Here is a 27,205-nt window from a genome sequence, read left to right on the forward strand (position 1 = left end):
AAAGAAATCCTCATTTACGACGCTTCGTGCGAAAGGGGGAAATCGGTAATAAAAACAAATTTGTAATTCCAGATTCAAACTTACTAACAAACCATTTCCTTCTTCTCAGGAAATTTTGGAAGTTTGAAATTCAGAAATCGAGCAATTCGATATGCTGAAATAAAAAAACGTTCTACTGCGTAAAATTTCAAGATGCGATAGCCCATGTCTTCGACGGGAACAAAAAAACTAACACTGTCCAAAGGGGGGGGGGGAATTGAAGTACGTGAACAACTGCATTCCGATCAGGAAAATTGTCATGCTCTTTCAAGGGGACTCGGAGACTCCGAAGTCCGAAATACCTGAAAATTCGATTATTAATTCAATAAAAATACTGCGAAAAAAAAGCGCCCTTTACCGGACAAACGCAAGCAAGTACACAGAAAAACAATCCAAATCTACATTAAACCGGATGTAAGCCATGCTTAAAAGAACAAATATTATTTTTTTTAAAGAAACCAAAAAAAACTCCCTCTACCGGACATTGGCAAGAAAAAAGAAAAAGTAAAAAAAGGAGACCGTTATTCCGGAAAAAAAAAACAAGTATTTCTTTTCAGTAAAGGAAGCGCCCCCTACCGGAAATACACAAAGGAACATACAGAATATGAACAGAAATATTTAATTTACAAAATTCGCCAAAAAAGCGCCCTCTACAGGAAATATGCATGTAACTACAAAAAAAAGAAAAAAGTGGCGTCATCGGACATCAAATCGAGCTTAGCAAGGTCTCGACAGAAAAAGGAAGAACAATCTCCATCGACCAGCAGAGAATTCCGATGTGGCCAACTCTTGTCCACCAACAAGTGTTACACGGCTTCGGTTTTATACTGGGAAGAGTACGCTGACTATATATGAGAAGGGATGGATGGTCACGACTTTTCATCGAGACCCACCTTTCGTATATAGTGACCAACGTCATTGTTCCTGAATACATACTTACAGTACCTACCTAAAGTTTGGGAACGCGCGAGAGAACCTTATGGACAAAGGCGTTTTTCTCGGCGTTCCAAAAAATCCAAGTTTTTTCGGATCGCGACGAAATTTTTTTTGGCCGTAGCCATTATGGGTAGCATTAAGCTGATTTTTTTTTTCCTATCAAGGGAAGGGTAGCTTTCAACTCGAGCCCTAAGTTTGGGAACGCTCCGTAGAGCTATACTTAATTAGGGTACTTTAAGGGGGGATAACTACAGAACGGGTAGAGCAAAGAAGACGCGGAAAACTCTGAAATGAAAAGCTTCACTAGCTGAACAACATTCTTCATTTTCAGATTTCTCGCGTCATATTGAATGTAGTAAAAAAATTCATCGTAATCCGAAAAAAATTTGATTCCAGTTCCACTCGTTGTGGCTGAAACTCCTACGCAGGGCTGTGATATAACAAATGTTGCCCACGACAGCGAAGCGGTTGACACGTGCGCAAATTATTCGCGTGACTTATGCACGGATTTGTTTGGTATGTAGATGTGAATTGATTAAATGCAGGTATGAAGAATTCGCTGAGTAAGTATATTATCGTAGACGAGATGAAGTATAACAGTCACCATGAAATTGAATGTAACGATCGCGCGCACTCTACCCGCGGCCACGAACTTAATCGCTGCCCAAGCAGACCAATTGCATGCCGATGACAATTGACAAATTGTAGTAGACGACGAGAATTCACTCGACGAATAGAATTCCACATCTAATGGTCATTCGCCCAAGTGGGATATACGGTGCGAATAAAAGGGGAAAGAGGAAAGAATGGGCCCCCCTTTTTTCATACTTTCTTTTCCCCCTTTTCTTCCCTCTCGCCGATTCTCTGTGGATTCGGTCTCTAAAACCGTAAACATTACGGGAAACATTTAAATTTAAGAGATTTTCTTTTAAATACGTAATAACAATTTATATTGAAATGTAGCTTGTTCAATTACCTTTCACATTAAATTATTCCCGGTTTTCTTCTGTTAACAGGAAACGTTACACGAATATTTTTCCGCGACAAACTCTTTTTTTCCCTATGTGAATCACTCAAAAGCACACGAACAAGAGGGAAACATGGTGGATTCCGCAGGAGTGCGTTCACAAACCAGGGGGGTACGCGTCAGTCGCTTCCTCTATACAGTACCCACCAAGCTATTAGGTACACCCCCCTTTTTTCAGTGCATTCTTATGGCACTACGTGTCTCAGAAAAAGTGCAAATACTACCCGAACGGCTTGGGCTAGATTTTTTTTTCTTAAAATATTTAATACGAATTTGAAAATATTAAAAATTCATTTGAAAATTAATAAAAGAATTAAAATAGAATAAGCAAAAATAAGTAATAAAAAATACATTTCATTTGATTTTTTTGTGCGCAAATTTCAAAAAATTGTGATTTTCAATCACAAATTAAACATATAAAAAATTGCCTAATCTACATGAATTAGGTTTTAAAGAATAGGGAATGAAATAAAGCTTAAATGAAATCAATTTCTGGCCTCATTGATTAATAATGTTGTATGATTAAGATCGAAAAACCCCTATTTTTACTATACCCCCGAGAGGGGATAAGCCTCCAACACTAGCGAACCTGGCGGGAAAACTTGGGACCCTTTACTAAACACACGCCGTTTCTTCCAAGAGACTGGGTATAGCGCGAGAGTGTACCTTTCCTATTATATCGTGATTTAAATATCGATAGTATCGCTATCGATATTCTAATCTATTGCAGACGACCAAAGAAAAATAATAAACAAAAATAATACCCCCCTAGAATTTGTATTCATGCCTGCGTGGGATACTGGGATCTATTCGAGAAATTGGGATCTGCAGAAAAATGACTGTGTTATTGTGTGTACTATTTTCTCGGTAAAAAATGGTAGTTATAGAAGGAAAATTTTTTAAATTAACCTCACAATGTTTTAACATAGCAAGGCGTCCAGCAGTACCAGTGTCTTGTTGCCCAAAACCGGCTTTCCTCTTCGGATAAGTTCTGTTCAACGAAAGGAACGTGACCTGTTTATTATGAAGGTAGTTGCTTTGCTAAAGTGTGATTCAATTTCATTTTCAAAATTTAAACTTTTATCAGAGAGCATCCTTTGATCAATTATATAAATGGCAGAGAAAAAATTTGCAGAATGAAGATGAGTTCATTTTGCATGATGGCCCACCATATGCTAATGGAAAGCCACATATGGGACATGCGTTGAATAAAATATTAAAGGATATATTGTCACGATATAAACTGCTTTCTGGAAAATTAGTGCATTTTGTTCCAGGATGGGATTGTCATGGACTTCCCATTGAATTAAAAGCTTTGGAAACACATGATGTACTCAATTCAAATTCATTGGAAATACGGCAGAGAGGTAATTGTACCTGTTATTTTCAATTTCACAGAGACATTTATTTTGCTATCTCCATTCTAATTTAGCTAAATTATTTGCCCTGGACACCATTAAGTGCCAAAAAGAAGCCTTCTCTCGTTGGGGAGTTATGGCTGATTGGGATAGTGGCTGCTACTTTACATTTACACCAAGCTATGTCACTTCACAACTTAAAATTTTCTGTGACCTTTATGATAAAGTAATTTGTTGTATTTTTGTAATAATTATTTGGTTGATTTTGAAGATTTATTTATTCTAGGGACTTGTATACAGAGATTATAAACCTGTCTATTGGTCTCCATCCTCAAGGTAAAATAAAAATATATTCTCAAGAGCTATTCAGTTTTAATTGATTCAAGATTGTGTTTAATCTAAAATATGTATTCCAGTATTTAAACGTTCTTTTATTTTAAATTTAGGACTGCTCTTGCTGAATCTGAGTTGGAATATAATGTGAATCATGTTAGCTCTTCTATTTACCTGAAGATAACCCTGCAAACACCATTTCCTGAATGTATAGCTGATAGTTCTAAAGAAGCTCCTGTTTACTTGGTAGTGTGGACTACAACACCATGGACAATACCAGCAAATCAAGCTGTTTGTTATAATCCAGACAAGAAATACTGCCTTGTGAGGTGTAAATCTCATAAAGATTATAAGTATTTGGTAATTGCATTGGAGCTCTACCATTCTCTTGAGCAGTTATGGTCTTGTCATTTCACTCTGATCAAAGAATTTGATGGTAACATTGAAAATGAAAGCTCAATATTCATGTTCCAAATATTCACTACTTATCACATTAGGGGACATCTTTAATGGTCATTACTATTCACATCCATTTCGAAAAAATAAGAGCATGCCCTTGTTACCAGGAAATCATGTTTCTGTGAAAAAAGGAACAGGTAATTGTTCTAAAAAATAATATACTGAATCAATAAAACAAGTAAAGGTACAAAAAATAATAATAAAATAAAATTCTTTTTAGGTTTTGTTCATACTGCGCCAGCACACGGACCAGATGACTTCTTGGTAGCTTTGCAGCATAAAATGCCGATCGTATGACATATTATTATTTAAAATAGTTTATTACTTAATTAACATATTTTCTTTAAGTTAAATTTGGTAGATGAAGATGGAAAATACTCTGCAGATGCTGGGAGTGACTTGTGTGGGAATGATGTATTAGATAAGGGCCAAGATATTGTCCTAAAATTATTACAAAATGATGTAATATTCAAAGAAAATTTCACGCACAGCTATCCTTATGATTGGAGGACAAAACTCCCAGTTATTTTGAGGGCGAGCCTTCAATGGTTCATTGATACCGACAAAATAAAAACCAAGTCAATTGTAAGTTGATGTTCTCTTGGATTTTCTGCTTTACGCGTGCCTCATACGCTGTTTGAAGATTTGTGTTATTAATTGTTTTCCTGTTTTTAATAGGAAGCTATGAAAGATGTTTCGGTTGTTCCAGAAAATTTCGAAAAGCCCATGCTTACCCAACTGGCCACTAGACCATATTGGTGTATTTCAAGGCAGCGCTCATGGGGAGGTGTGATATTCATATCATTTTTTATTTAATTGCTGTGTATCGTCGTATTTATGCAATCGCTTTTTCTTTAGTTCCAATTCCAGTTTTCTACCGTTCGCTGTCTCCTACGAAAGAAGCTATTTTACATAGGTTTGTTAAAAATATGCCAAAAGTCAAAAACTGACTTGAATGCAAAATGTTCTTTTTTCATATATTGTTTTTTGTTTTTGTTTTTTTATTATTTTTTGCTTTTACTGTTTACACATTTGAATGGACCATTCACGTTCTTTTATGATTTTCTAGAGATATTGTTGAAAAGGTGTGCAAAATAACGTTGGAAAAAGGAATTGATGAATGGTGGCGCATGAGCCCTGAAGATCTAATTGGAGAGGAACTGATAAAAAAGTTGGATTTAATTCCCGGTCAAATATTTAAGGGCATGGTAATTATTTGATTATTGGAGAATTATAATGTTTCTTCATTTATAAATCTAATTTTTGTTCAAAATTAAAACTAGGACATTATGGATATATGGTTCGATAGTGGAGTTTCATGGAATTCAGTTTTGCCACAAGGGAAGCAAGCTGATTTCTACATGGAAGGGATAGATCAATTTGGAGGATGGTTCCAGTCATCGCTTTTGACGTCAGTAGCAAGCTCTGGTCATGCCCCGTACAAGTATTATTGCATTATGTTTTACTTTGTAAATAACATTTCTTTGGAAGAAAACATTTCCCGTTTTTCTTACGATTTTTTGGTTTTGATTTTTAGAAATATATTTGTACACGGATTCGTCTTAGATCACGAAGGCAGAAAAATGTCTAAATCCCTAGGTAATGTTATTGATCCACATCTGATTCTTGATGGTGATGGGAAAAAACAGCCTGCTGTCGGCATCGATGCCTTGCGGTAAATTGCTTTTAAATTGTCGTTTCACTTTTTCGTTTCATTTTTTGCTTTGCCTCTTAACACTCTTTTATTATTAAGTTGGTGGGTCGCTAGTCATGTGTCTGCAAATGGCGGTAACATATCAGTTAGTATCCATTCAATTCAACAAGCTTCAGAGGACATTCAAAAGATGCGTTCAGTTTTACGTTTTCTATTGGGAAATCTCAATGCTGTTACTTGCTCCCAATTTAAACAAACTAATCCCACAACTTTGGGCTTAACTGATCAGTACATGCTTCACCTTTTATCTGAATTCGCCGAAAATGTAATGTATTTATCAAATTTAATATTTACACATAATCTCAGTAGGCCTATAACTTAAAAAAAAAACTTATATTCATCAACCCATTGTGCAATCTTTCAGGCGTTGTCGGCATACCAAGAAATGAATTTTAGAAAAGTCACAAGCTTGGTTTCCGCTTTCATCAATACTAGTGTTTCTGCCTTTTATTGCAGCATTGTGAAACATCGGTAAAATGAATAGATTTCTTTTCTCGTTTCTTTAGAATGAATGATTTTAATACTTTTCTTTGCAGTCTTTATTGCCACAGTCTTACAAGTGAGGATCGACTTTCCGCTTTATTTGTACTCAGTGAAATTCTGGATCAGATCACCTTAATAATTGCTCCTATCCTTCCACATTTGACGGAAGAAATTGAAATGCATCATCCATGGCGAGCAGGTTTGGAACGATCTACGTTCTTGATTCGGGACACTATCGTATAAATGACGTCGCAATTTTCACTAGCAGATAATGGAGGTTTATTTCGCAATCGGAAATTCGCGGACATGAAAAAATCTGATTTATCTGATGTAGTTGATCAGATTCATCCGTCATTGTCATTACGCCAGTCAGTTAACAAAGCGATTGGTCGTTTGAACACTCAAGAATGGAATGTTGAAATTTCGGCTTTTGATTCTCGAGATCTCCACCTTTTGCAGGTAAGTTCATTTTCGAGTTGATCTATTTCATTTTCGAGTTGATCTATTTCATTTTTCTAAACAAAAATTATTTTGATAGATGTTACAATCAGAAGAGAAAACTCACGATTCAGCATTGTGCGACCTTCTCCAAGTATCAATGGTGACTTTGCTTGGCAAAAATGATGAGGATTCCATCGCAAAGGAGCTGGACAATTCCAATGTAGATGACAGTTTTACAAAAATTGAATTTCAACATTTTGGTCGAATTCAAATCACTTTATCTAAAACAAAGTTAGCTCTTTGCTCTCGCTGTAGGAGATACACTTCCTCAGATGGCAATTTATGTTGTTCATGCTTGAAAGTTTGTGCCTTGTAACATAATCAATGTTCTAATAAATTAATGAATTGCGGGTCCGTAGGACAACGCTAGTAAAAGATTGGGTGACCTTCACTGCCTATCTCTTTTTAAATGGCCCTCCAATCCTCCATCTTTTCTTTGAGAAGTCTTAGCGGGTACAACACAAATTGGATTTTGTTGGGAATAGTCTGCAGTTATTTATATTTTACAAAAAAAAGAAGGAGGCCGAAGCCTAAAGTGACAAAGAGTTTTTAAAAAATCCATTGTTCCACTCCACTTACCAAGCGGCTATTAGCGTCTTTTGACATTAACATGTATGTTATTCCCCTATTGCACATCACGCAACATTTTTCATAGGGAGTAAAAAAAAATTGTGCAGACCCTCCGAGGACAACAGGTGGGGTTATTGATTTTGAAGTTGCGACCCTCCCCATTCCGCATTTTCCATTTGACCTAGTTCAAATGGCTATGAATTATGCGTAAAATATTCGTGGCGATTTGAAGTCTCGTGACCTAAATCGTCCACCATCGAAGTAAGAATTTCGTACGGCAGCGGTTTATTCTCATTACGTCTGCACAACGGTTTAAACAAAAATCTGATAGAACTAATAACAAGCTTTAAATATTGGAACAAAATCATTACGATATTGGAATATATTATTGAAACTGGCACATACAGCGCTTTTTTTTTTAAATAAACAATAAAACGCAATCGCTACTTACGTGAAATAATAATTTCATGTAAAAACTAATTTTGATTCGACACTATTCTGGAAAGATTAACTTGATTCTTAGTTAGATTTCTTGCATAAAATGGAAAAGGCGTCAACTAAAAAGTTGCTAGGGAAAAAAATAAGTGAGGACAAAAGTAATTATGTTTCACAAGAGGAATTCAATAACAAAAGGGCGAAAAGACACTTTTCAACACTTCTTCTGATTGAAGAAAACAGGAAGACGACGTCAAGTCCGCCCGACACAATGAAGGGTGGAGGTCCGGATATCCATAGTGCAGCACTTCTTCCATCAATGAAATGAATAGTTTTATGCATCGTTGATGTCGTCTCATAACCTGTTGCGTGATTCTTGTCGCCTTGCCAAGAACTAGGTCAACGAAATCCCTGATATAAATACCCGAAATACTGACAAATTCCATCATTTACGTTGAACCTCTTCTTTCCCTCGGTCTCGAAAATGATCGACATTAAAGCTGTCCTTCTTTTGGTCGTTATTGGAAGCCACGCGTTTTTGGTTGTCACTGCGCGTGCCACCGACAAAAAGTATTCATCAGCAAACAAACTATCATTACTATTGATTCATTTTTGGAACATCAATAATCTAATTTTGTTTGTGCACTAGCGCTGATTTGTTAGGTAGTGTCGCAAACCGCACATCATCTAGACGTGAAAGCTTCTCTGCCCAGTCTGACTCTTACGACCCAACAATTTCTACCAGCAAAGCAGGTGGCAATCTTGCCACTTCCAGTAAAAGGAAGGGGAAATTCTTTGGGCTGACCACTACTGCAGGCTCGGGAAATAACTTACAAGTAATTCCGAATTCAAACATAAATTTTTACGATTAATTAACCTAAAACGACCATTCTTGTTTTCTTTTTGTTTTTTTGTTTTTCAGCTTGGACTCTCCTTTATTGGTAAGAGAGTATACGAAATCTTGCGTAAAAAAAAACAAACAAAAAAACAAACCTCTGTCTCATCTCTTTAGTTAGAAAAAAAGTGAATCAAAGAAAAAAGAAAAGATGAGTCGTGGAAAGTAAAACAAGATGACGAAAAGAATGAGACGAGATTAGTTTTACCGTTTCTATCTGTTAGAATAATAAAGAATAACAACGTGTAACCGAATTTGTTTTTAGTGCCATTCCTAAACATTCCATTTGGAGCCAGCAGCACGTCTTCTTATTATGGCTCAAACTATGCGACCACGCCGTCATATGGAACGAGCACAAGTCTTCTCGGCGTCAATTCAGGCAGCATCATCTATGCTGTTATCATCGGCTTGGCGGCAATCATCCTTATCCCTCTATTCATTTACTCTTTCACCGGAGTCAGTACCTCACCGTACGGACGAAGTAAGCGTTGCAATCGTTTTCACATGAGGACGATATTAATTTCGCTTTCCATCCAATTTGGTCCTAAATTTGCTAGGTGATGACATCCAAAGTATTTTGACAAACCTGGCATCTCGAGTTGATGACGCTCTTCAAAACCAGTACGATATCGATGCGCCCAGCTGTTTGCAAAGAGCTGTATGCTCCCAAATAACATCTTCGACGAAACGAATGTCCGAAGGAACTGCGGGATCATTTGAGAAAATTATCGACGGATTGGCCTCGTAAGTCCCTAGACGATTTAAAAAAATATTTAGTTGGAGTGTATTGTATTTGTATATGAAGAAACGATTTGTTTGAAGCTATTTGTCGAATTAAATATTTGTTTGTTTGTTTGTTTCAAAGGAATTCTTACTTGAATGCCTTGTTATCGGGCACTAAAGTTCATGAGGCCATTTCTGAGGCGAGGAGCGGAGCGTCGTGCGACACGTATTTCAGTAAATGCCCATACAGCTTGAATTCGATCAACCGTTCTTTGGCCGATTATGCTGAGAAATATGTCAGCCAACAGGAAAACAACGAGGATTTTTTGGATTCCTTCAATGATGTTCCCTTGGAGTAAATTTCAGTAGTTTGGTTTATATTGTTAAATTGAATTCGTTTTAAAAATATTTTATTAGCCGGTAGTCTATCAATTTTTATGTTCTGTGCATTTCTTTAATGAGCGTTCAATATATATATGTGATGCTTGTATAAATGACAAGAGATGCTACGCGCAAATTATACAGGCTCTATCAAAAAATCATCTCAGCCCTATTATTTTAACCACTGATGTTTTTATAAATTGGCGCCCGTCATTTCAAAAAATAAACGAATGGTGTGGTGATCACATAAGAGACTCGATCCTCATTTTTCTTAATTCTTGGCAAATTTTTCTACCACAGCCAGTCAAATGCATGCCTGTTATCGCGAATAGATAAACAAACACAAAGATTCAATTTTTTTAGAGTGTAGATTCTCTAATCATATCCGGCAAATGTCTACTTTTTAAAAATGATTTCTTCAACAATACGATCTAAATTAACCGTAACGTTCATTAGTTAAGTTTACTGCCATACATTTTCGCCCATTAGATTTTTACTACGTTGATATCGAATTATCGACGTCTGTGATAAAAATAAATGTTCAAATTATAACTGTAGCCTACAATGCTATATGTAGAGTAGACGAAATGAAAATAGACTTGCGACGACTGGTGTGCCACTGGCCGGATGTGGCATTAATTTAAATCAAGGGATGGTAAGTGGTAACGCCCTAAACCATGGGCAAATGTTGCAGCAGGGTTATTTGCTTCATGTAAATCTTCGTTTGACAAGCGAAACATTTTTCAAAATATTCTCCCGCTCTCGAACGCTTGTGCCCATTTAATTTTGACTCACATCGACGGGATATCGAAGTATACAGGGAATTACCCAAGGAATTACCATCAGATGTTCTGGTTTCCTATTGGTTGTCACGCATTTACACGATTCACCGAAACCAAAAGCATCCTGAAAGCGAAAATGCGAAAAGCGACTTGTTCCAAAAAAGATCTGATCTTGAAATCCATACTACCAACAAATTCCTGCTGAGTGAAAACATTTTCCACTTGACTTGATTTCGCATTTTCCGGTTTTCCTTTTTGTCGGCGTGTTCGCACCATTAGCGTTTGCGTAATAAATATAGTTGAAACGATTTTCACACAAAAATCTCTCAGGCCCTCGTAATAAAAATGTCCATTATTCAGCCTTCATATCGGCCTTTAATTCAGCGCCCACCGAAACGAGCAACATTTTAAAATATTCACCGTAAGATGGTGTTCCATGAAGACTGCTAGGTTGCCGAAATGCTGTCAAAAAATTCTTGTTATCATTAGTCTGCTTGCAAGATTTCTATGAATAGGCCACGTCATGAAGCTTGCGTTTCTTGATGCGAAACACTAGTAGTAATAAAACACACATCTACATTTGTCAGGACTTTCTCTGCACAATTATACGTGGTGGACTTATCTTTTCATTTACCAAGGTAAACTAAAATAGGTGTTTGCTACATTTAGTCGTTAAGTACTACATTTCGCCTTGATTCAATGCATAAAGGCAGGTTCGTTTAACATAAGATTGCTATCGTACGACTTTTGAGAAATCAGTTCTTTCACTTGAGCCTCATTTACGGAAATAGAATTATGTCGAAAGTTATCCATCTTTCCAACTGAAATAAGAAATTGTCCTATATTTCTAGTGTCCCATTTTTGGTAACTGGCATGTGTCCATCTGCCATGGCAGATGTCATGGCAAAATGTAGCTTAAACTTCTGTTCTTCTGCACAGCTGTATGTGTTACAATTTTATATTTTTAGGCAATATTTTATTTGTGAATTGAATATTTTATCTTTTCAACTTCTGACTATTAAGAGGATAAATTCTTGAAATTTTTCATGTGAGATTGTTCAGATGTCAAAAAGTGAAAGGTAGCTTTAATTTCTGTAAGCAGATTTATTCTAAAACAAACTTGCCAGATTATCAGTAGATGAGTAAATTTTAACATTTTTTATTAATTAAATTTTAATTTTGTTATTTAATATAAGATTCTTAAAGCTTTATGTGTAACTTTAATATAAAACCATTGTTTAAAAGGTATAGTTAATACAAATCATTTTTTTTATGGATAATTTTTCTAGAAACATCTTAGTTCTTGATTGTAATCTTGTTTCAGGTTTAAATGTAAACAGGAAAAGCTGCAGTCTCACTGTGTATTTTAATTCATGGGTTATTTTTATAATTTTTTTTTTTAGAAGTGCAGGTTTAAATTGACCTTAGAATGTTTCGAGGAAGAATAAGAATGCATACATGCCGCATCATCTTGTTTACTTCGTTGGTGTGGTTCCTGCTGGATGTGGCGGTCCTTTTTTACTACTCGGATTCGCCGACCCCATCGCGAGGTAACAATGTCGGCGATGGAAATCCTGGCCCTGTACCCCACAATTCTATGGGCATTCTTGGCGCCCAAGCTGCTGGAGCTCATCCAGCAAAGCGAGACATTCTTGATGATTCGAATAACGCCGTGAATAATTTCGATTCGGCAGCATCACACTCCAACCAGAAGGATCAGGTACGATAATCCAAAAGTGTAGAATGAATTCCTCGATAGTCTATAGAAATATTTAACATTGATTTCATATTTTTAATTAAGGAGGTTATAGAAGTGGATGAACGTGGATTTTCCTTGAAATACGCTAAGAATCGACTTAAGAAATGGTCGCTAGCGCCTGTCGTTCCAGAACAAGCTGGGCAGCCTGGAGAAATGGGCAAGCCCGTTCACTTGCCTGCCGATCAAGAATCCTTGATGAGAGAGAAGTTTCGTCTCAACCAGTTCAATCTGTTGGCCTCAGATTCTATTTCTCTAAACCGATCATTACCGGACGTTCGTCTGGAAGGGTAAGCAAGCCACGTTAATTATTATTATTATTATTTTTTTTAATTAATTTATTTGTTTACTCCGGTGATTGAAATTCCTTTTTGATCATTATGTATCAGGTGTCGTGACAAGTCTTATCCCGGCCTCCTCCCAACTACCAGTATCGTCATCGTTTTTCACAATGAGGCTTGGTCGACGTTGCTTCGCACTGTGTGGTCCATCATAACACGCTCGCCACGTGAATTGCTGGCTGAAATTATCTTGGTGGATGATGCAAGCGAAAGAGGTATCACATTCATTTGCTGTCCTTTTTTTCTTCTCCGTTTTTTATTTTTCAAAAAAAAAAAAAATGTACTTAATTGTGTTTGTTTTTCTTCGTGAGTTATAGACTATCTTGGGAAAGAATTGGAAGATCATGTAGCTAATTTTCCCGTGCCTGTTCATGTGCTGCGCACTCACAAGCGTTCAGGACTCATCCGCGCTCGCCTTATCGGCGCCAAACAAGTGAAAGGACAGGTCATCACTTTTCTCGATGCTCACTGTGAATGCACTGAAGGCTGGCTGGAACCTCTGTTGGCTCGTGTGGCAGAAAACAGGTAAACAAATTGCACTGTTTGGAGTGTTTTTTTCGTCTTGAATTACTTATCGCATGTCACGTTTTTATATTGATGCAGGAAAATTGTGGTGTGCCCGATCATTGATGTAATATCTGACGAATCCTTTGAATACGTCACTGCGTCTGATATGACATGGGGAGGCTTTAACTGGAAGCTAAATTTCCGTTGGTAAGATTGTCTTCTGACCGCCGTTCTTCTGAAATCCCATCGACACACAGCACCACAAATTGGCAATTGATCTTGTCAGGTATCGCGTTCCGCAGCGAGAGATGGACCGAAGGAATGGTGATCGTACCCAGCCATTGAGGACACCAACAATGGCCGGAGGACTGTTTTCGATCGATAAAGATTATTTTGAAGAAATTGGCACCTACGATGAAGGCATGGACATTTGGGGTGGAGAAAATCTCGAAATGTCATTCAGGGTATGTATATTCAACTATTTTTTTAAAAAACTAAAATTTAACTTAGGAAAGGGTTTTTTGTTTTAAACTCTTGTGCTGAATTTCTAAATAATGCTAAGAAGTAAGACATGACGATGGCGAGTTATGCCCTTCTACAGGTATGGCAATGTGGTGGCGAACTGGAAATAATTCCGTGTTCACATGTTGGTCACGTGTTTCGGGACAAGTCGCCTTATTCGTTCCCTGGGGGTGTTGCCAAAATTGTCAACAAAAATGCCGCAAGAGTAGCCGAGGTCTGGATGGATCGCTGGAAGGATTTCTTCTACGAGATGAACCCAGGTTGATCATCTCATGTCCAGCCCCTCCCCCCCCCCCTTTATATCCGCATTTGCTATTTTAGGAACAGCTGCTGTGTGCAGTGTACTAACATTGGTCCGGGCTTCATGTAGAAATCTGGTAGACGCGCTTTGGATGGTTGGATTTGGGCTTTCGGGGACTAACACTAACATTTATTGTATTTAGTTTAATCGTGGAGAGTTTCTCCATGGCTTAGAATCTACGCTAATATTGATAGTTTCCGTACTAATGGTATTAACTCAAAATATTTGTTCCCAAGGTAGTGTCCAATCTGTATTTTTCATGTGTCATCCTTGTCTTTGGATCGCTCACAAAGACGTGGACGTCGACAAAGATGATCAAAGTGTTATCTGTATACTATGGTTTACCCTAACATTAATCACATCGGGTGTTGCAGACTAACCATTGGTGATTCTTTATGATTAATCGGGTGTCCAGGTGTGGATGTGTGGTGGGTCGGTAGAAATAGCCACCTGTAGTCACGTGGGTCATGTGTTTCGCAAAACTACTCCCTACTCATTTCCCGGCGGAACAGCGCGCATTGTTAACCACAACAATGCACGACTAGCTGAAGTTTGGCTCGACCAGTGGAAGGAGTTTTATTATGAACTGAATCCCGGTAGGGAATACAAATTGCTGATCTGATTTCTAACTTAGCAACCTCAGCAGCTTCTGTTGAATTGAAACTGACCTTCTTGATGTACAGCACGGGAGAATGAGCACCTTATTTATTTCCATTGTAACAACACTTTTTTGTTTTCTTTGGATCATGGCTTCCTCATTCCTATTGCTTGGTATAATTCTTCATCGTTCACCAAAGTAATGCCTGAATTTATATAACCGCTTTAAATCTTACTTTATCAATCGTTACTCGGCTTCATAATGCACTGCGAATAATTATTTTGGCTTTCCTTTTTTCCCTTTCGTTTTCACCCTTTTTACTGCGACCCTGGAATTCAATTTAACTTTGACATTGAATGGATTTTGTAGGTGCTCGGAGTGTCGAAGTTGGAGATGTGTCTTCCAGACGTGCATTGAGAAAGAAACTTCAGTGTAAAAGCTTTCGTTGGTATCTGGAAAATGTTTATCCAGAATCTCAAATGCCTTTGGACTATTTCTTCCTCGGAGAAGTAAATTGAATAATTACTCTACCTTATTCCGTGATAACTCAATTTTTAACGCATCTTTCATGTATTCAGATTCGCAATGCCGAAACGCAGACATGCTTGGACACAATGGGTCGCAAAGGTGATTTCGAACTCAGTTTTTTTTTGTTTTACTGTGGTCAGTAATTATTTTTCGATTTGTTTTGTAGGAGGTGAAAACGTTGGGATCTCATACTGTCATGGTCTTGGCGGAAATCAAGTATTTGCCTATACTAAACGCCAGCAAATCATGTCCGATGACAACTGTTTGGACGCCACTGGAACTGATGGAATTGTTAAACTCATTCGTTGCCACGGTATGGGTGGCAACCAAGCGTGGCTTTATGAAGCTCAGGTATTTGATGAGTAGTATTTCTTAAATGTTTTCTTCATGACTATATTTCGGAATACTTTGCGGAACTGTAGGATGGACTTATACGGCACGTGAATTCCGGACGTTGCTTATCCAAACCGGAGTCGCGTGATGTGACTTTGCCCATCTTGCGAAGATGTGACGGATCGGCGGGCCAGCAGTGGATTATGAAGAGTCGGTTCAAGTGGCAGGCGACTATAGACGATAATTCCTTGTAAATTTGCTTCGACCTTTTTCAAACCTTCCAAAGAAAAAAAAAAAGTTAGACAAAACGTGTTGTCGTATGACACCTGTACATAAGTGAAAGGTTGCCATTCAAATAAGATTGGAGCTCGTGATGCCGTCCTCTTTACAACTTCCATGTTTTCTAATGTGCCGTCTTTTGTTGAACCACATGACACATTCCATCTCTTTTCGATTGCAAGGGTGCGTGCTTCGAGATGATCAGCAACGACAGTATGACATAACAGAGGTTTAGTTGGACTGGACTTCTACTGCTTTTTTGTTTCCATTCCACATATTTCACCTTCTGCAATACCTGTGCTTTGATAGGTTTTTCTAAGGTCTCGCAATCGTAACTTTTTAAGATATATGCTGGAATATAATTAATGTGGAAAGACTAATGGACTGACTGATTCCACAACATTTTAAATTATCCATCTTCAACTTGTTCCATAATTGAATGAATACAGATATTGTTGTCTAAAATTTATACAGATTCGCAACGTTTTCACACCCTTGCTTAACAAGTAATCCGCAACGGAATTCAATCTGTAATATAACCTCCTTTTATTCTGGAGCTTTGTTTTTTCATAGCAGTTAAATTCGTTGTCCCAAAGACTAGGGATATTTCATTGGTAACGAAAATAATGACAGAGACTTCAAAGTTGCTTGAATAGTTGAAGAGTCTATTTCCCACAAGTTTTCGTACTACTGTCACGGCGGTATAATTTTTGACAAACTAAATGTGAATTTAACGCAAATTTTTCTTATCCAAGTATAGCCTACATTTTTTCTGCAAAATCAAAGTGATCATTAACATAGCGATGTGGCAAATGAGAGAGCAATAGGTTGAAATAACCAGGAAGTAACAATGCAAACGAACAACGGAATAAAATTAGTGAAAACCATTGTTAAGGTAAACGGAAACCTGGTTTTTGTTATCGGAGAAAATGTGGTTGATTACAAAACTATCGCTGAACTGAAAAAACTCTGATTTACATGGAGATATACTAGTGTTGAATATATAAGGAATAAGGAATAGCACATGCTCTGCATATGCTATTGACGTTATGCGTCAGCGTGCGTCAGTGAACGGAATCGAATCCGTTCTCCAGCATCACTTGAGATTCATTTTCAACTGCCACAGGAAAGGGATACGTTCACGATCACTGGTGATGACTGTTGTTGTGTTCAATCTGTTGCAAGAATAGTAGGCTACTAGTCATGGGTGGTTTGTGGATATAAAAGACCGCAAAGGAATTTAAATTAATAGAACTTCCAGAAAATTGAAAAAGATATTTAAAAAAAACTACGTGCAAGAGGTTAAAGTATTTAGCGCTAGGTGGAGAAAATCAAGGACCTTTGCAACTGACATGAAAAATAATCTGAAATAAACTAAAACTTAAAAAATTTAACAGCTTTTACAAAGCCTTGTTTTAGCCTAATGAATCAATAAATAAATAATATTAACAAGAATGACAGCCGGCATAGAAATTGTCGAAGTGTCCTTATCATATACCATGCATATACCCTAGGCCGCACTATGTGGGGGCGGGGCGGCCGGGCGGGGTAAGCTGGACTGCTGGAGCCGGAGAGGGAAAGAACGTTGTATCGTACCACCTGTTGTTATGAATTTTGATTTAGTTTAAGCAGTTTAAGCACAATTTTTTCAACTCTACAGTGTTGTTATCTCAGTACTTTCCACATTCTCAGTATTTCCACATTTTTATAATGGCAAAAAAATCGCTTTCCTCAAATCGTTTGGACTACGATTATTTGTTTAAATTTTTAGCTTTAGGTATGAACCCTTTAACAAATTATCAATTAAATAGCAATGTTAACAAACTTTTTATCTAGGAAATGCTGGAGTTGGGAAAACAAGTAAATCATTGGCTTTGTTAAATATTCAAAATTTCTAAGTTTTCCTTTGGCCAGGTTTTCTGTATCAGTATACAGATGGTGTGTTCAATTCAAAGTTTACAACAACTGTTGGAATAGATTTTCGGGAAAAACGTGTTGTATACCGTGCAAAAAACTCAGAGGGAATGCAAGGCAGAAGCCAAAGAATTCATTTACAGTTATGGGTAATACCACAATAAAATAATTTCTTTGAAATATATAAATTAATTTTCTGTACTCACCATAGGATACTGCAGGCCAAGAGAGGTACATTCAGTTTCATATTCTTATCTAGTTTCAAATAACTTATTCATATTTGTTTGGTTTGGTAATTAGATTTCGAAGTCTTACCACTGCATTTTTTAGAGACTCAATGGGATTTTTATTGCTGTTTGATTTAACTAATGAACAGTCCTTTCTATCTATACGAAGCTGGTTAGAGCAATTAAAGGTAATTACATTTAGAAAATACATTTGCTGGATAACCACATGTCATCAGAAAAAACTTGTATATATTACAAATGGTAATTTTTCTGATGAACTGGTTTTATTGTGGATATTTAATGACTTATATTATTTTGAAGACTCATGCTTATACAGACAATCCTGATATAGTTCTTTGTGGAAACAAAGCTGATCTTGATGATCAAAGAGAAGTTTCTGAAGAAGATGCTAAAGAGACGGCATCTCGATACGGGTTAGTAACTCACGTCTGGTCATATTTTAAACAGCTAGAAAAAAAAAAAAAAAAAAAGCCAATCTTCCAATCAGTTAGAAAAAGTTTATTAACAACATTAGCTTGGTCATTTTAAAATACTGAGTTGAAAAAGGATTAAAAAATGTTCCTTAGTTTGTTCCTTTAAGTATTGATCTCATACAAATTTGTATTACTTTTAGTTACTGTGAATGAAGCGTATTTTTCAAATTTATATTAGAATGTAATAAATCCATACTGCTAATTGATACTTTGATTAAACAGGTTATCCTATCTTGAAACATCTGCTGCAACTGGTCAAAATGTTAACATTGCTGTAGAACTTCTTCTGGAAAAGGTTATGCTTAGAATGGATCAAGCTGTTGAAGATACATTTGGTACTGGCCAAAAAGGGAAAACCATACAGTTGAAGGTATATCCTAACTGCTTGAATATATCCATCATTCAATTAAAATATAATTGCTTACATTTTTTTAGCAGAACTCTCCGGATGGTAGTCAGGGATGCGCATGTTGAATATTTTTCCGTCATTTTTGTTGAATTAAATGTTCATTGTGCTATTTGTAGAATTCAGTGTGATAAAGCTTTATTGTTGACAATTTTGTAACAGTTACTTTTCTCACGTCAATTTTAATATTATTTGCTGTGTTCATTCTAGTCCAATGAAAAATAATAAAACATCCCACAAATGTAAATATACTTTTAAGTTTTATTCCAAGAAAACTTTCAAGATTTAATTGCTTTACAATGGACAACTGTATATGTTGATGGATCTGTCATCTGAAACTGATGCAATGTGTTCTCCATCTCCATTGAAGCAAACACTCCAAACCTAGCGGGGGGGGGGGGGGGGGAAACAAATTGTCTTTGTTTACATTTTTTTTTTTTTTTTTTTTTATTGCATAACTACCTGGTCGGTATGATCCGTAAATGTGTGAAGGCATTGCTTCGCCTTCATATCCCATATTTTGACTGTTCGATCAGAACTTCCAGATACGAAACGTGAGTTGTCAGGTGAAACTGAAACACTGAGCACCCACGAACCGTGACCGGAAACCGTTCCCGCTAACTGAGCATGTTGACTAAAGGAGACCAAATTATTATATTACAAAACCTCACCAATCTAATCAAATAAAACAGGGAATATTTTTTTTACACATCATAAATTTTGATTTGTCCATCATCTGAAGCTGTTAATAACAACTGGGAATTTTGAGAGAAACATAGTGATCTCACTGGTAAGGCATGACCTTATAGATGTAAAATGATTGATTACTTGTTAACTTAAAATTTGTATAAGGTTAAAATGAACCTTCCAATGTGTGTACTAATTTTCCTGTTGCAATGTCAAATACATTAATTATGCCATCCATTGCTCCACTGGCAACAAACTTCATATCAGGACTCTGAAATACAAATAAAAAGTTCAAGTTTTGATAAAATGTTCATAGATAAACTTGGATGATCTCACTTACACATGCAATGCTCAAAGTAAATTTGCCTCGAGTGTCATAGGACTGATGAGGTTTACCAGTGTCTACATTATACCAGTTGATCTTTCCAGCATGACTACCAGATATTATATACTTTGAATCAGGTGTGAACATAACACTCCACACATCAACAGGCCCTGCTTCTATGGTTTGCTTTTTTTCACCACTTTGAAGTTCCCAAATGCGAACAAATGAATCTAAAGAACTTGTAGCTATTACTGCAAATAGAAAAGTTTTGAAATCAGCCAGTGAACCACAGAGAACAATTCAGTACTTTAAATGTCACAGAAGTAAAGATAAACTTTGATCAAATAAAACATAAAAAAATGATAAATACTCACATTTTCCATCAAAGCTTGTGTCCACAGAGACTACTCCAAGAGCATGACCCTCCAATCGGTGGCGAAGCTCTAGCTGATCATTTCTCCAAGCCCATACTTTTACAGCATCATCAATTCCTCCTGTCACAACATAATCTGACTCTTCCGGGCCTCTAGAGATTGAATCAGATGATAATAGTAAATAATTGAAAAATTCATGTAATATTATTTAAGTGTGACTGCTGCTTACACTTCAGCTTTGCTAGTCCAAGAACAACTCCAAATTCCCTCGTCATGTGCAGCTTCTTTCTTATGAGCCAATGTATACTGAAAGGGGAATAACATTTAAATCATTGCGAACAAAACTGCTACTAAGTAACTATTTAACCATCGAACCATTTTTAATGAAGGAATTGAGTCGTGAACAGAAACAAACACAAGTTAAATTTTGAGATGAAATAAGGGGTGTTACTAAAACGCGAAGCGAAACGGCGGAACGCGAAACTCCTAAAACGCGAAACAGTGGTGCGAAACGGTCCTAAAAATTTTCGGGACCGTTTCGCAGTTTAGGCGCTAGAGGTCTTACTAAAATGCGAAACCGTAGACGCGAAACAGTCGACGTCAGTGCATTACTGCATTGTAAAAGTAGTCTTCAAACGTCAAAGTGTCGAACTGGTGTCGAACTAGAAGCTAATAAAAAATTGAAAGTAAGTTATTTTTTGAATTTATTTATTTAAAGACGAGAATATAATTCAAAAATTTCCGTGTATTTAAAATTCTTCGTTTCGAGAAGTGCATATTACTGTTCTACACAACAATTATTCATTATGATTCTTATTATTGATTATGACAATTATGATTCTAGCCTTCTAGGTTATCACTTCTCAGCTTACAGTAATGGCACACTACCAATGTGTGTAGTTGCATGTAGAGGTCATTCATGGTCCTGTTAAAGCACAAAGTAAGTTAAAATATTTCATGCATGAGTTTCAAAAGTTGTGTAACTGTTTGCGCGTGTATTTTCTTCGTTGCTAAAGTTGCGTGAAGCGTTTGCTTTGGAAAGCCGGACGACCATAAATATTTACTGGCGATTACGTAGAAAATCCAGCACAGGGCACGATACATTTTTTTTAAATGCTAAGGTTGACATTCTGGGTCAAATCTCACTTGAACGACATTTTTATCGAAAAACGAAGTAGAATTGTCTTTCTCAACCGAATATAGCATTTTAAAACTTAACATCTTTCCGCCTTTTTATCTGAGATGGAATCTCGTTCCGTTATTTCATCATTCATTACATCGCAAGTAGCGTCAGGAGGGAAATCTTTTCTCGTTCAGTTTAGATTGAAAAAACAAAAACGAAGCTCTTTACATTTTCATAAAGCTGAACGGTACGCTAAAGCATTTGCGTGCCATACGTGAAAGCCGGTGAAAGCTGGAGTGGAAAATTGTTGAAATGTGTCCTTAGTGCCTGGCAATTTGTTCATTTTTTTGTCTGCTTTTAAAGGAAAGTAGAGGAAAAAGAGAATTTATACTGACACCGTCACATATTGGCGTGGACGAATGGATTAGATTGTTAACGAATCACGCACGTCCGCCATATATGGCGTCACTAAGCGTCCCTATCGTCTCCTCGGGCACGACGTGTGAAATTGATCAAACAGATATAAACCATTTCTTTTTGTTTTCATAGAAAACATACTTGTGTATTATCACGCGCCTTCTCTCAACGCAAACGAAAAATATTACTACATGTTCCAATTTTGTCTTCACCTTCGAATTTTGTCTTATTATTGGCCGACTTCCCTAGACATCAGGGGTCCTTGGGAACAAACTTGAGGAATCCTCCTCTCTCAATTGCGTAGCATAGAAAGGAAGTTGTAACCGCAAAGACAGATTCGTTTTAGAGGCTCTTTTTTTTTATCTTGATTTAATTCGTTCGGATTCGTTCGGAAGTTGTAAGGAGCGGTTTAAAGTAGTTGGGGGCGTGGTAGTAAGGGCGTTCAGAAATTAAAAAACAGGAAATTTTTTATATTTCAAAAATCAAAGGTTTCGCAAATGGTTTCGCACTTTAGGATGCCCTTAGGCCATTGGACCCGCGAAACGGTCCCCAATTTTTGGGACCGTTTCGCACCACTGTTTCGCGTTTTAGGAGTATCGCGTTCCGCCGTTTCGCTTCGCGTTTTAGTAACACCCTGAAATAAGAGTTATATATCTTTACAGGCCAGAAAATGTACGCAAAACAATGTCACGTTAACAGAGCCATCTAATGAGAATACTTCACTTCTTACTTACTTTTCTTCTTACTTTTATCCTGGTTCACTTTGGTTGTTAAATTTGCTCTTTTTTCAACCGGATAAAATATTAATGTAGGATCCTTATTTAGAAGAGGCATATTATAAACTACAAATTTTTTAACGTCGTTACGCTGTGAGTCCACCACTCAGAGAGGACAAAATTCGGGGGTTTTAGGGGATTAATTGTTTGGGAAACGGTGGCTAGGCGCTAGGCATCGCAGCCAGTCCCCGAATAACCTATTTTATTCAGAATTTTACGGAAAACCGAATGGTGCAATCCGCGATTTTAAAGCTGCCATAGTTTTTTTAGATTTTTAAGAAAATCTAAGTGGCCCCACTTAGCGGGGCTAGCGGGTGTGCGACATACGGGCCCCACCATACGGGCCCCGACATACGGGCCCAGGCCCGTATGTCGTAAATTTTTAGGCCCGTACGTCGTTTTTAACGTCATACGGGCCCAAGTTTTTTTTTCATATTTATGTCTATTTTTTTATAAGGAACATAAATACAAAGTGCGTTTGAACATCACCTTGGTCAGTCGGTTAGCGCTCTGTGTTTTCACGCAATTGTCTTGAGTTCGACTCCTTTAGCAACCAGAAATTTTTTGATAACAGTGAATTGTGTCCAAGTACAAATTATACAATCTGGCAACAAGGGAGTAGTCTTCATCAACACAACTTGCAAAATTGAATGTTATTCGTTTTTTAAGATTGATTGTCTTCACAACTCACGCTCATTACTTGTCATCATGGATTGCTGCATTTGTGAAATTTCCATCACTGGTCGTAAACCAGAGTACCTCATACCTGCCCAACCAACCTGGACATCTCTAGGGATGCTTCAATTCTCATGAAAGCGAAGGCACAGGCTATCAGCAATCCGCTAGCCTCTGCTAGGGCAGTAGTAGAGAAAGAAATGATGGTGGAGTTCGCAAAAGATCCATCGCGAAATCTCCCAGTGAAGAACAACCTTATTAGAGCGGTGTAAATTTTATCGTTTTCATTATTTGCAATCATAAATATTATTTTTGATGATAACAGATCAATATGGCAGCTGCATTCCGGTTGGATATTTCCGCCGAGATATCGCTATCACATCGCGGGAAAGAGTCGACCGACATTTGATATTCGCCACGGAACATCAAGTTAATAGGGCTGGCACCATCTTATCGGAAGGACAGTCAGACTCGCAAAACCTGCAGGGAATTACTGAGTCTCTACCTGCTGCCAGAGGATAAAATCGCCAAAAGATTTCAACAGATCGAAGCGGCAGCAAATGGTCTCATGCTGAGATTTTGCAACTATATCGACACCACATACATAAAAAGCACCGTTTGGCCACCACAAAATTGGAGCATGTTCAATCAGCATGAACGTACCAACAACAACGTCGAGGGGACTCACAACAACCTGAAAGCTGTTGCTGGTAACTGTTAGTTTATATCCCATTATCTTTTTTCTCATTATTATTTTTATTCTAGGGCCTTCATCTATCAGTCTCGTCACTTTCATTCTCAAGATGAAAGACGAGGCTGAGAAAATACCAATGACGGCCAAGCTCCTTTCCCAAGAACAGGCCCTGAGACGGTTGAACAAAAACGCAGAGTCGAAGCAGCACCACCTGACGGAACTGTGGGCTTCCTATAGCCGGGCCGATAATCCCATTTCATCTAAAGAACTGTTGGAGGCGCTTGGAAATCTCACGCATAAGTTCTCCAGGGCCCAACTAAGAGAACTCCGGAATGCCAATGGTCTTGACGAGTCTGATTAAGACTATTTTTTTCTCTACCTACTTTATCTCATTTTATTTCTACATTCATTTTATAAGCTGGTTGTGCTACGAGCCAGCAATTTCGATACAGCTTCATGTCTGTATCTATTCTGATCAGCATTTAGCGGAATCCCAATTACTGTGTTCTTTTTTCATCGATTCCAGCTCCCTTTATGTAATGTAAATAATTCGATTACGCATAGTAGGTATTCAACTCATCTTTTTATTTCCAATTAAAAAATAGGCCCGTGTGTCGTCTTTTTTTAGGCCCGTGTGTCGCATGAAAAAAAAAGAGGGCCCGTATGTCGGGGCCCGTATAGCGGGGCCCGTATGTCGCACATCCCAGAAATTGTAGAGGTTTTTCGTTTTTTTTTTTGCATCAGTTATCGGGCAAACCAGAACAAGACCGTTAAAAAAAACCTATTTTTTCAGAATAAAAGATTTTACCCCCTTTACAGAACTCTCACCCCGTTTTCCGATTTGAACTTTATTAGCAGAGAAATTAATGATTGGAAACATTTACGTCATTTCCTAACGATTTTCGACATCATCCCATTTCTCCGTCACGTCATCTAGCGGCCGATTTTGAAAAGGCTTGGGCAAATTTTTCTCCCGGCTATTTAGAGTTGTTTCAAAAATAAATTAACAATTATACAGTATTACAGTAACTACCTAAAGTTTCCGCACAGCTGAGAGTGGCTGAGAGAAGCTTATGGGAAAACATTAAAGTTTAATTTAATCGCAAAAAATCAAGTTTTCGTCCGACGAAAACGATGTTTGGACTGGGGGTTCTTAGCTCTAAGTTTTATAATATACATTTTTTTTTTGTTTACGGGAAGGGCCCTTTTAAAATGGAATGAAAAGTTTCCGCACAGTCGAGAGGGCCGGTAGCAAATCGGCTTTCTTTTACGGGACGGAAAATAGGGCTAAAGGAGGATTCATTAGGGCTTAAACAAAGAACATCGTTGGTTCTATAACCTCATGCATAATTTTGACCAGCGCATGAGGGGTGGGGATGTGGGGTGTAGTGGATAAGAGCGTCAACACTTTGGAAAAAAGGCAATGAGGCTCTGGTTTCGAACCCCAGCTGAACCCGTCTTAAACTGTAGCAGTCGCGCCGTGGAGAAAGGCAGCACGCATAACACAGGATCCTTGATTGCTTTCAAGGATATGACGTTAAGCATACGGTGATGTGTTTAATCACATCTTCCAAATTGGAAACGAAACAGCGTCATTAGATCGGATTAGAAATCATGCGTAGTGCGCTATATAAATTGATACATACATACAGTACCCTCACAAAGTTTGGAAACACGGCGAGTGTTTCCGCGCTTCTAACACGGCGGCTTACGGGCCAATGTGTCTCCCTTTTTTCGCGATAACTCACGTTTGAGTTATCGCAAAGCAAATTTTAAAAAATCTTCTTGGTGAGGAAAGAATTTTCTTTCATCATGATTTTTTTCAGATTTTAGTAAATTGAACTTTATCCCCAAAGTGCTAGACATAAAGTTTGGAAACATCGGCGCGCTCGCCATATGTTTCCAAGCTAAAGTGTATGCTAGTTAAAAAATCATAAAAAATTGAAATTAATAAATTTTTACTTGAAACTTTTACCGCAGGGAATAGAGAGAAGAGGGAAGAGAGGGAAGAGAATAGGGGAGAACAAAGGGGTCCGGCGGTTTTCCCTCTTCTATTCTTCCCCCGGGCTAGGATTTCGTCCCTGCGCCACCAAAATAAATCGGAATTGTTTTTTAAAAAATCGGGAAAAATCAGAGTTTCATTAGAAAAATTTGAAACTTTGTCCAAATGTAGACGACTATGTCGTCTACCGTTGGTAAAAGTTTCAAGTAAAAATTGATTAATTTCAATTTTTTATGATTTTTTAACTAGCATACACTTTAGCTTGGAAACATATGGCGAGCGCGCCGATGTTTCCAAACTTTATGTCTAGCACTTTGGGGATAAAGTTCAATTTACTAAAATCTGAAAAAAATCATGGTGAAAGAAAATTCTTTCCTCACCAAGAAGATTTTTTTAAATTTGCTTTGCAATAACTCAAACGTGAGTTATCGCGAAAAAAGGGAGACACATTGGCCCGTAAGCCGCCGTGTTAGAAGCGCGGAAACACTCGCCGTGTTTCCAAACTTTGTGAGGGGACTGTACATGTCATATGAGAAATCACTTGAAAATGGCAATTTTTCATTTCCAAGATGTTTCACCTTTGTTACCCCCTCCCATAGATGGCAATTTTCCAAAATCGGATCGAGATTTAAATCGATATTTAAAAGATGGTCGTAGTGATAACAGCTGTTATTTTTCTAACCCTGCTTCTAACATTTAAAATCTCGGTATTTCTAAGCCGCTCTCTGCTGTGCGGAAACTTTAGGTTATAGAAATTTCCCTATGCCTTTTTACTATTTATAATTGTAAATTTATTTTGTTTAAAGTCAGATTTTTGGCCTATTCAAATTATTTATCTTTAAAGGGGTTACAGTTTGCACGGGAGGCTAGGAATTGCAATTCTGAGTGTTCCGGAAGCTAGCCAAGATTCAGTAAGTAAGGCAGACAGGTGCGTTTCACAAGGGCTGCAGCAATTGCGTGGTGCCTAGCCAAATCAAAAAGTTTTTGAAGTCTAGGATTGCAGAGGCACAAAATTTTGAGTCCAGGAATGTGGATTCAATGAGAGAGACAAGAGAATAGGTTGCTGGCTTTTTTGGTTAATGTGTTTTATCTTAAATCCTGTTGACATGAGCTGAATCAATTTTAGTTTTGGCTAGTCATCAGAACCATCCAACAACTATCTTCTAGAGGAGATTGAAAATGTTGGATACTAAAATAATCGGTCTGAAGCTATTTAAAATTGAGATATCCAGTTTTATGGGTTCGCTTAAGACTGAAACCTTTGAACATTTCCAAAAGTCAGGAAAGAAA

The 27,205-nt window shown here is 37.4% G+C and overlaps 6 protein-coding genes across 10 annotated transcripts; 5 read left to right on the forward strand and 1 right to left on the reverse strand.

Annotated features, from left to right (window-relative positions):
• The first annotated feature begins 2,724 nt into the window (after positions 1–2,724).
• LOC124352562 (isoleucine--tRNA ligase, mitochondrial-like) lies at positions 2,725–7,232 on the forward strand. Of its 3 annotated transcripts, none has more exons than XM_046802100.1 (19): positions 2,725–2,869; positions 2,936–3,031; positions 3,090–3,369; positions 3,435–3,586; positions 3,647–3,696; positions 3,807–4,129; positions 4,191–4,289; positions 4,373–4,443; positions 4,501–4,737; positions 4,831–4,939; positions 5,011–5,068; positions 5,222–5,360; positions 5,436–5,596; positions 5,690–5,827; positions 5,906–6,131; positions 6,231–6,337; positions 6,403–6,548; positions 6,615–6,808; positions 6,888–7,232. In XM_046802100.1, the coding sequence occupies exons 1-19, from the start codon at positions 2,786–2,788 to the stop codon at positions 7,164–7,166; spliced, it is 2,949 nt and encodes a 982-aa protein (XP_046658056.1). In that variant the 5' UTR covers positions 2,725–2,785; the 3' UTR covers positions 7,167–7,232. The 3 variants fall into 3 exon arrangements, with proteins under 3 accessions (XP_046658056.1, XP_046658057.1, XP_046658058.1); XM_046802101.1 differs by having other exon boundaries at positions 2,727–2,869; positions 6,618–6,808; XM_046802102.1 differs by having other exon boundaries at positions 2,733–2,869; positions 2,932–3,031.
• A 1,063-nt stretch (positions 7,233–8,295) lies between these two features.
• Positions 8,296–10,108, forward strand: LOC124312616. Its single transcript, XM_046777094.1, has 6 exons — positions 8,296–8,425; positions 8,505–8,691; positions 8,778–8,796; positions 9,016–9,231; positions 9,308–9,494; positions 9,616–10,108. The coding sequence occupies exons 1-6, from the start codon at positions 8,340–8,342 to the stop codon at positions 9,830–9,832; spliced, it is 912 nt and encodes a 303-aa protein (XP_046633050.1). The 5' UTR covers positions 8,296–8,339; the 3' UTR covers positions 9,833–10,108.
• A 1,012-nt stretch (positions 10,109–11,120) lies between these two features.
• LOC124311814 (polypeptide N-acetylgalactosaminyltransferase 5-like) lies at positions 11,121–16,270 on the forward strand. Of its 2 annotated transcripts, none has more exons than XM_046776172.1 (12): positions 11,121–11,274; positions 12,040–12,356; positions 12,438–12,682; positions 12,782–12,948; positions 13,051–13,258; positions 13,337–13,447; positions 13,527–13,704; positions 13,842–14,022; positions 15,031–15,170; positions 15,240–15,288; positions 15,356–15,540; positions 15,612–16,270. In XM_046776172.1, the coding sequence occupies exons 2-12, from the start codon at positions 12,066–12,068 to the stop codon at positions 15,774–15,776; spliced, it is 1,920 nt and encodes a 639-aa protein (XP_046632128.1). In that variant the 5' UTR covers positions 11,121–11,274; positions 12,040–12,065; the 3' UTR covers positions 15,777–16,270. The 2 variants fall into 2 exon arrangements, with proteins under 2 accessions (XP_046632128.1, XP_046632129.1); XM_046776173.1 differs by lacking the exon at positions 13,842–14,022 and adding an exon at positions 14,479–14,659.
• A 1,060-nt stretch (positions 16,271–17,330) lies between these two features.
• On the forward strand, positions 17,331–18,993 carry LOC124311817 (ras-related protein Rab-27A-like). 2 transcript variants are annotated; one of them, XM_046776177.1, is made up of 8 exons: positions 17,331–17,578; positions 17,638–17,661; positions 17,716–17,864; positions 17,927–17,946; positions 18,016–18,130; positions 18,264–18,376; positions 18,659–18,806; positions 18,872–18,993. In XM_046776177.1, exons 1-8 carry the CDS (start codon positions 17,512–17,514, stop codon positions 18,908–18,910), a joined length of 675 nt encoding a protein of 224 aa, XP_046632133.1. In that variant the 5' UTR covers positions 17,331–17,511; the 3' UTR covers positions 18,911–18,993. The 2 variants fall into 2 exon arrangements, with proteins under 2 accessions (XP_046632133.1, XP_046632134.1); XM_046776178.1 differs by having other exon boundaries at positions 18,875–18,993.
• A 96-nt stretch (positions 18,994–19,089) lies between these two features.
• Positions 19,090–20,672, reverse strand: LOC124311815 (WD repeat-containing protein 61-like). Its single transcript, XM_046776174.1, has 8 exons — positions 20,604–20,672; positions 20,458–20,534; positions 20,229–20,380; positions 19,870–20,105; positions 19,707–19,800; positions 19,551–19,644; positions 19,305–19,476; positions 19,090–19,226 (listed from the first exon to the last, which is right to left on the reverse strand). The coding sequence occupies exons 1-8, from the start codon at positions 20,604–20,606 to the stop codon at positions 19,137–19,139; spliced, it is 918 nt and encodes a 305-aa protein (XP_046632130.1). The 5' UTR covers positions 20,607–20,672; the 3' UTR covers positions 19,090–19,136.
• A 2,878-nt stretch (positions 20,673–23,550) lies between these two features.
• LOC124311893 lies at positions 23,551–24,611 on the forward strand. The gene is made up of 3 exons (XM_046776261.1): positions 23,551–23,567; positions 23,706–23,929; positions 23,985–24,611. The coding sequence occupies exons 1-3, from the start codon at positions 23,551–23,553 to the stop codon at positions 24,272–24,274; spliced, it is 531 nt and encodes a 176-aa protein (XP_046632217.1). The 3' UTR covers positions 24,275–24,611.
• The last annotated feature ends 2,594 nt before the right edge of the window (positions 24,612–27,205 follow it).

The sequence above is a fragment of the Daphnia pulicaria genome, chromosome 8 (genome assembly GCF_021234035.1).
Source record: "Daphnia pulicaria isolate SC F1-1A chromosome 8, SC_F0-13Bv2, whole genome shotgun sequence".
Taxonomy (NCBI): domain Eukaryota; kingdom Metazoa; phylum Arthropoda; class Branchiopoda; order Diplostraca; family Daphniidae; genus Daphnia; species Daphnia pulicaria.

What these genes read in the sequence shown, in the direction of transcription:
- LOC124352562 (XM_046802100.1), top strand. Translation starts at nt 2,786, where the DNA reads ATGCCTGCGTGGGATACTGGGATCTATTCGAGAAATTGGGATCTGCAG. An exon ending in GTGACCTGTTTATTATGAAG is followed by an intron (nt 3,032 to 3,089) that starts GTAGTTGCTTTG and finishes AACTTTTATCAG; the next exon opens with AGAGCATCCTTTGATCAATT. An exon ending in AAAGAAGCTATTTTACATAG is followed by an intron (nt 5,069 to 5,221) that starts GTTTGTTAAAAA and finishes ATGATTTTCTAG; the next exon opens with AGATATTGTTGAAAAGGTGT.
- LOC124312616 (XM_046777094.1), top strand. Translation starts at nt 8,340, where the DNA reads ATGATCGACATTAAAGCTGTCCTTCTTTTGGTCGTTATTGGAAGCCAC. An exon ending in GCGCGTGCCACCGACAAAAA is followed by an intron (nt 8,426 to 8,504) that starts GTATTCATCAGC and finishes TTTGTGCACTAG; the next exon opens with CGCTGATTTGTTAGGTAGTG. An exon ending in TACCTCACCGTACGGACGAA is followed by an intron (nt 9,232 to 9,307) that starts GTAAGCGTTGCA and finishes TAAATTTGCTAG; the next exon opens with GTGATGACATCCAAAGTATT.
- LOC124311814 (XM_046776172.1), top strand. Translation starts at nt 12,066, where the DNA reads ATGTTTCGAGGAAGAATAAGAATGCATACATGCCGCATCATCTTGTTT. An exon ending in ACTCCAACCAGAAGGATCAG is followed by an intron (nt 12,357 to 12,437) that starts GTACGATAATCC and finishes TTTTTAATTAAG; the next exon opens with GAGGTTATAGAAGTGGATGA. An exon ending in CCGGACGTTCGTCTGGAAGG is followed by an intron (nt 12,683 to 12,781) that starts GTAAGCAAGCCA and finishes ATTATGTATCAG; the next exon opens with GTGTCGTGACAAGTCTTATC.
- LOC124311817 (XM_046776177.1), top strand. Translation starts at nt 17,512, where the DNA reads ATGGCAAAAAAATCGCTTTCCTCAAATCGTTTGGACTACGATTATTTG. An exon ending in GTTTAAATTTTTAGCTTTAG is followed by an intron (nt 17,579 to 17,637) that starts GTATGAACCCTT and finishes CTTTTTATCTAG; the next exon opens with GAAATGCTGGAGTTGGGAAA. An exon ending in GAGACGGCATCTCGATACGG is followed by an intron (nt 18,377 to 18,658) that starts GTTAGTAACTCA and finishes TTGATTAAACAG; the next exon opens with GTTATCCTATCTTGAAACAT.
- LOC124311815 (XM_046776174.1), bottom strand. An exon ending in TGGACTAGCAAAGCTGAAGT is followed by an intron (nt 20,381 to 20,457) that starts GTAAGCAGCAGT and finishes TTCAATCTCTAG; the next exon opens with AGGCCCGGAAGAGTCAGATT. An exon ending in TTACTTTGAGCATTGCATGT is followed by an intron (nt 19,801 to 19,869) that starts GTAAGTGAGATC and finishes TTTGTATTTCAG; the next exon opens with AGTCCTGATATGAAGTTTGT.
- LOC124311893 (XM_046776261.1), top strand. An exon ending in CAACCTGAAAGCTGTTGCTG is followed by an intron (nt 23,930 to 23,984) that starts GTAACTGTTAGT and finishes TTTTTATTCTAG; the next exon opens with GGCCTTCATCTATCAGTCTC.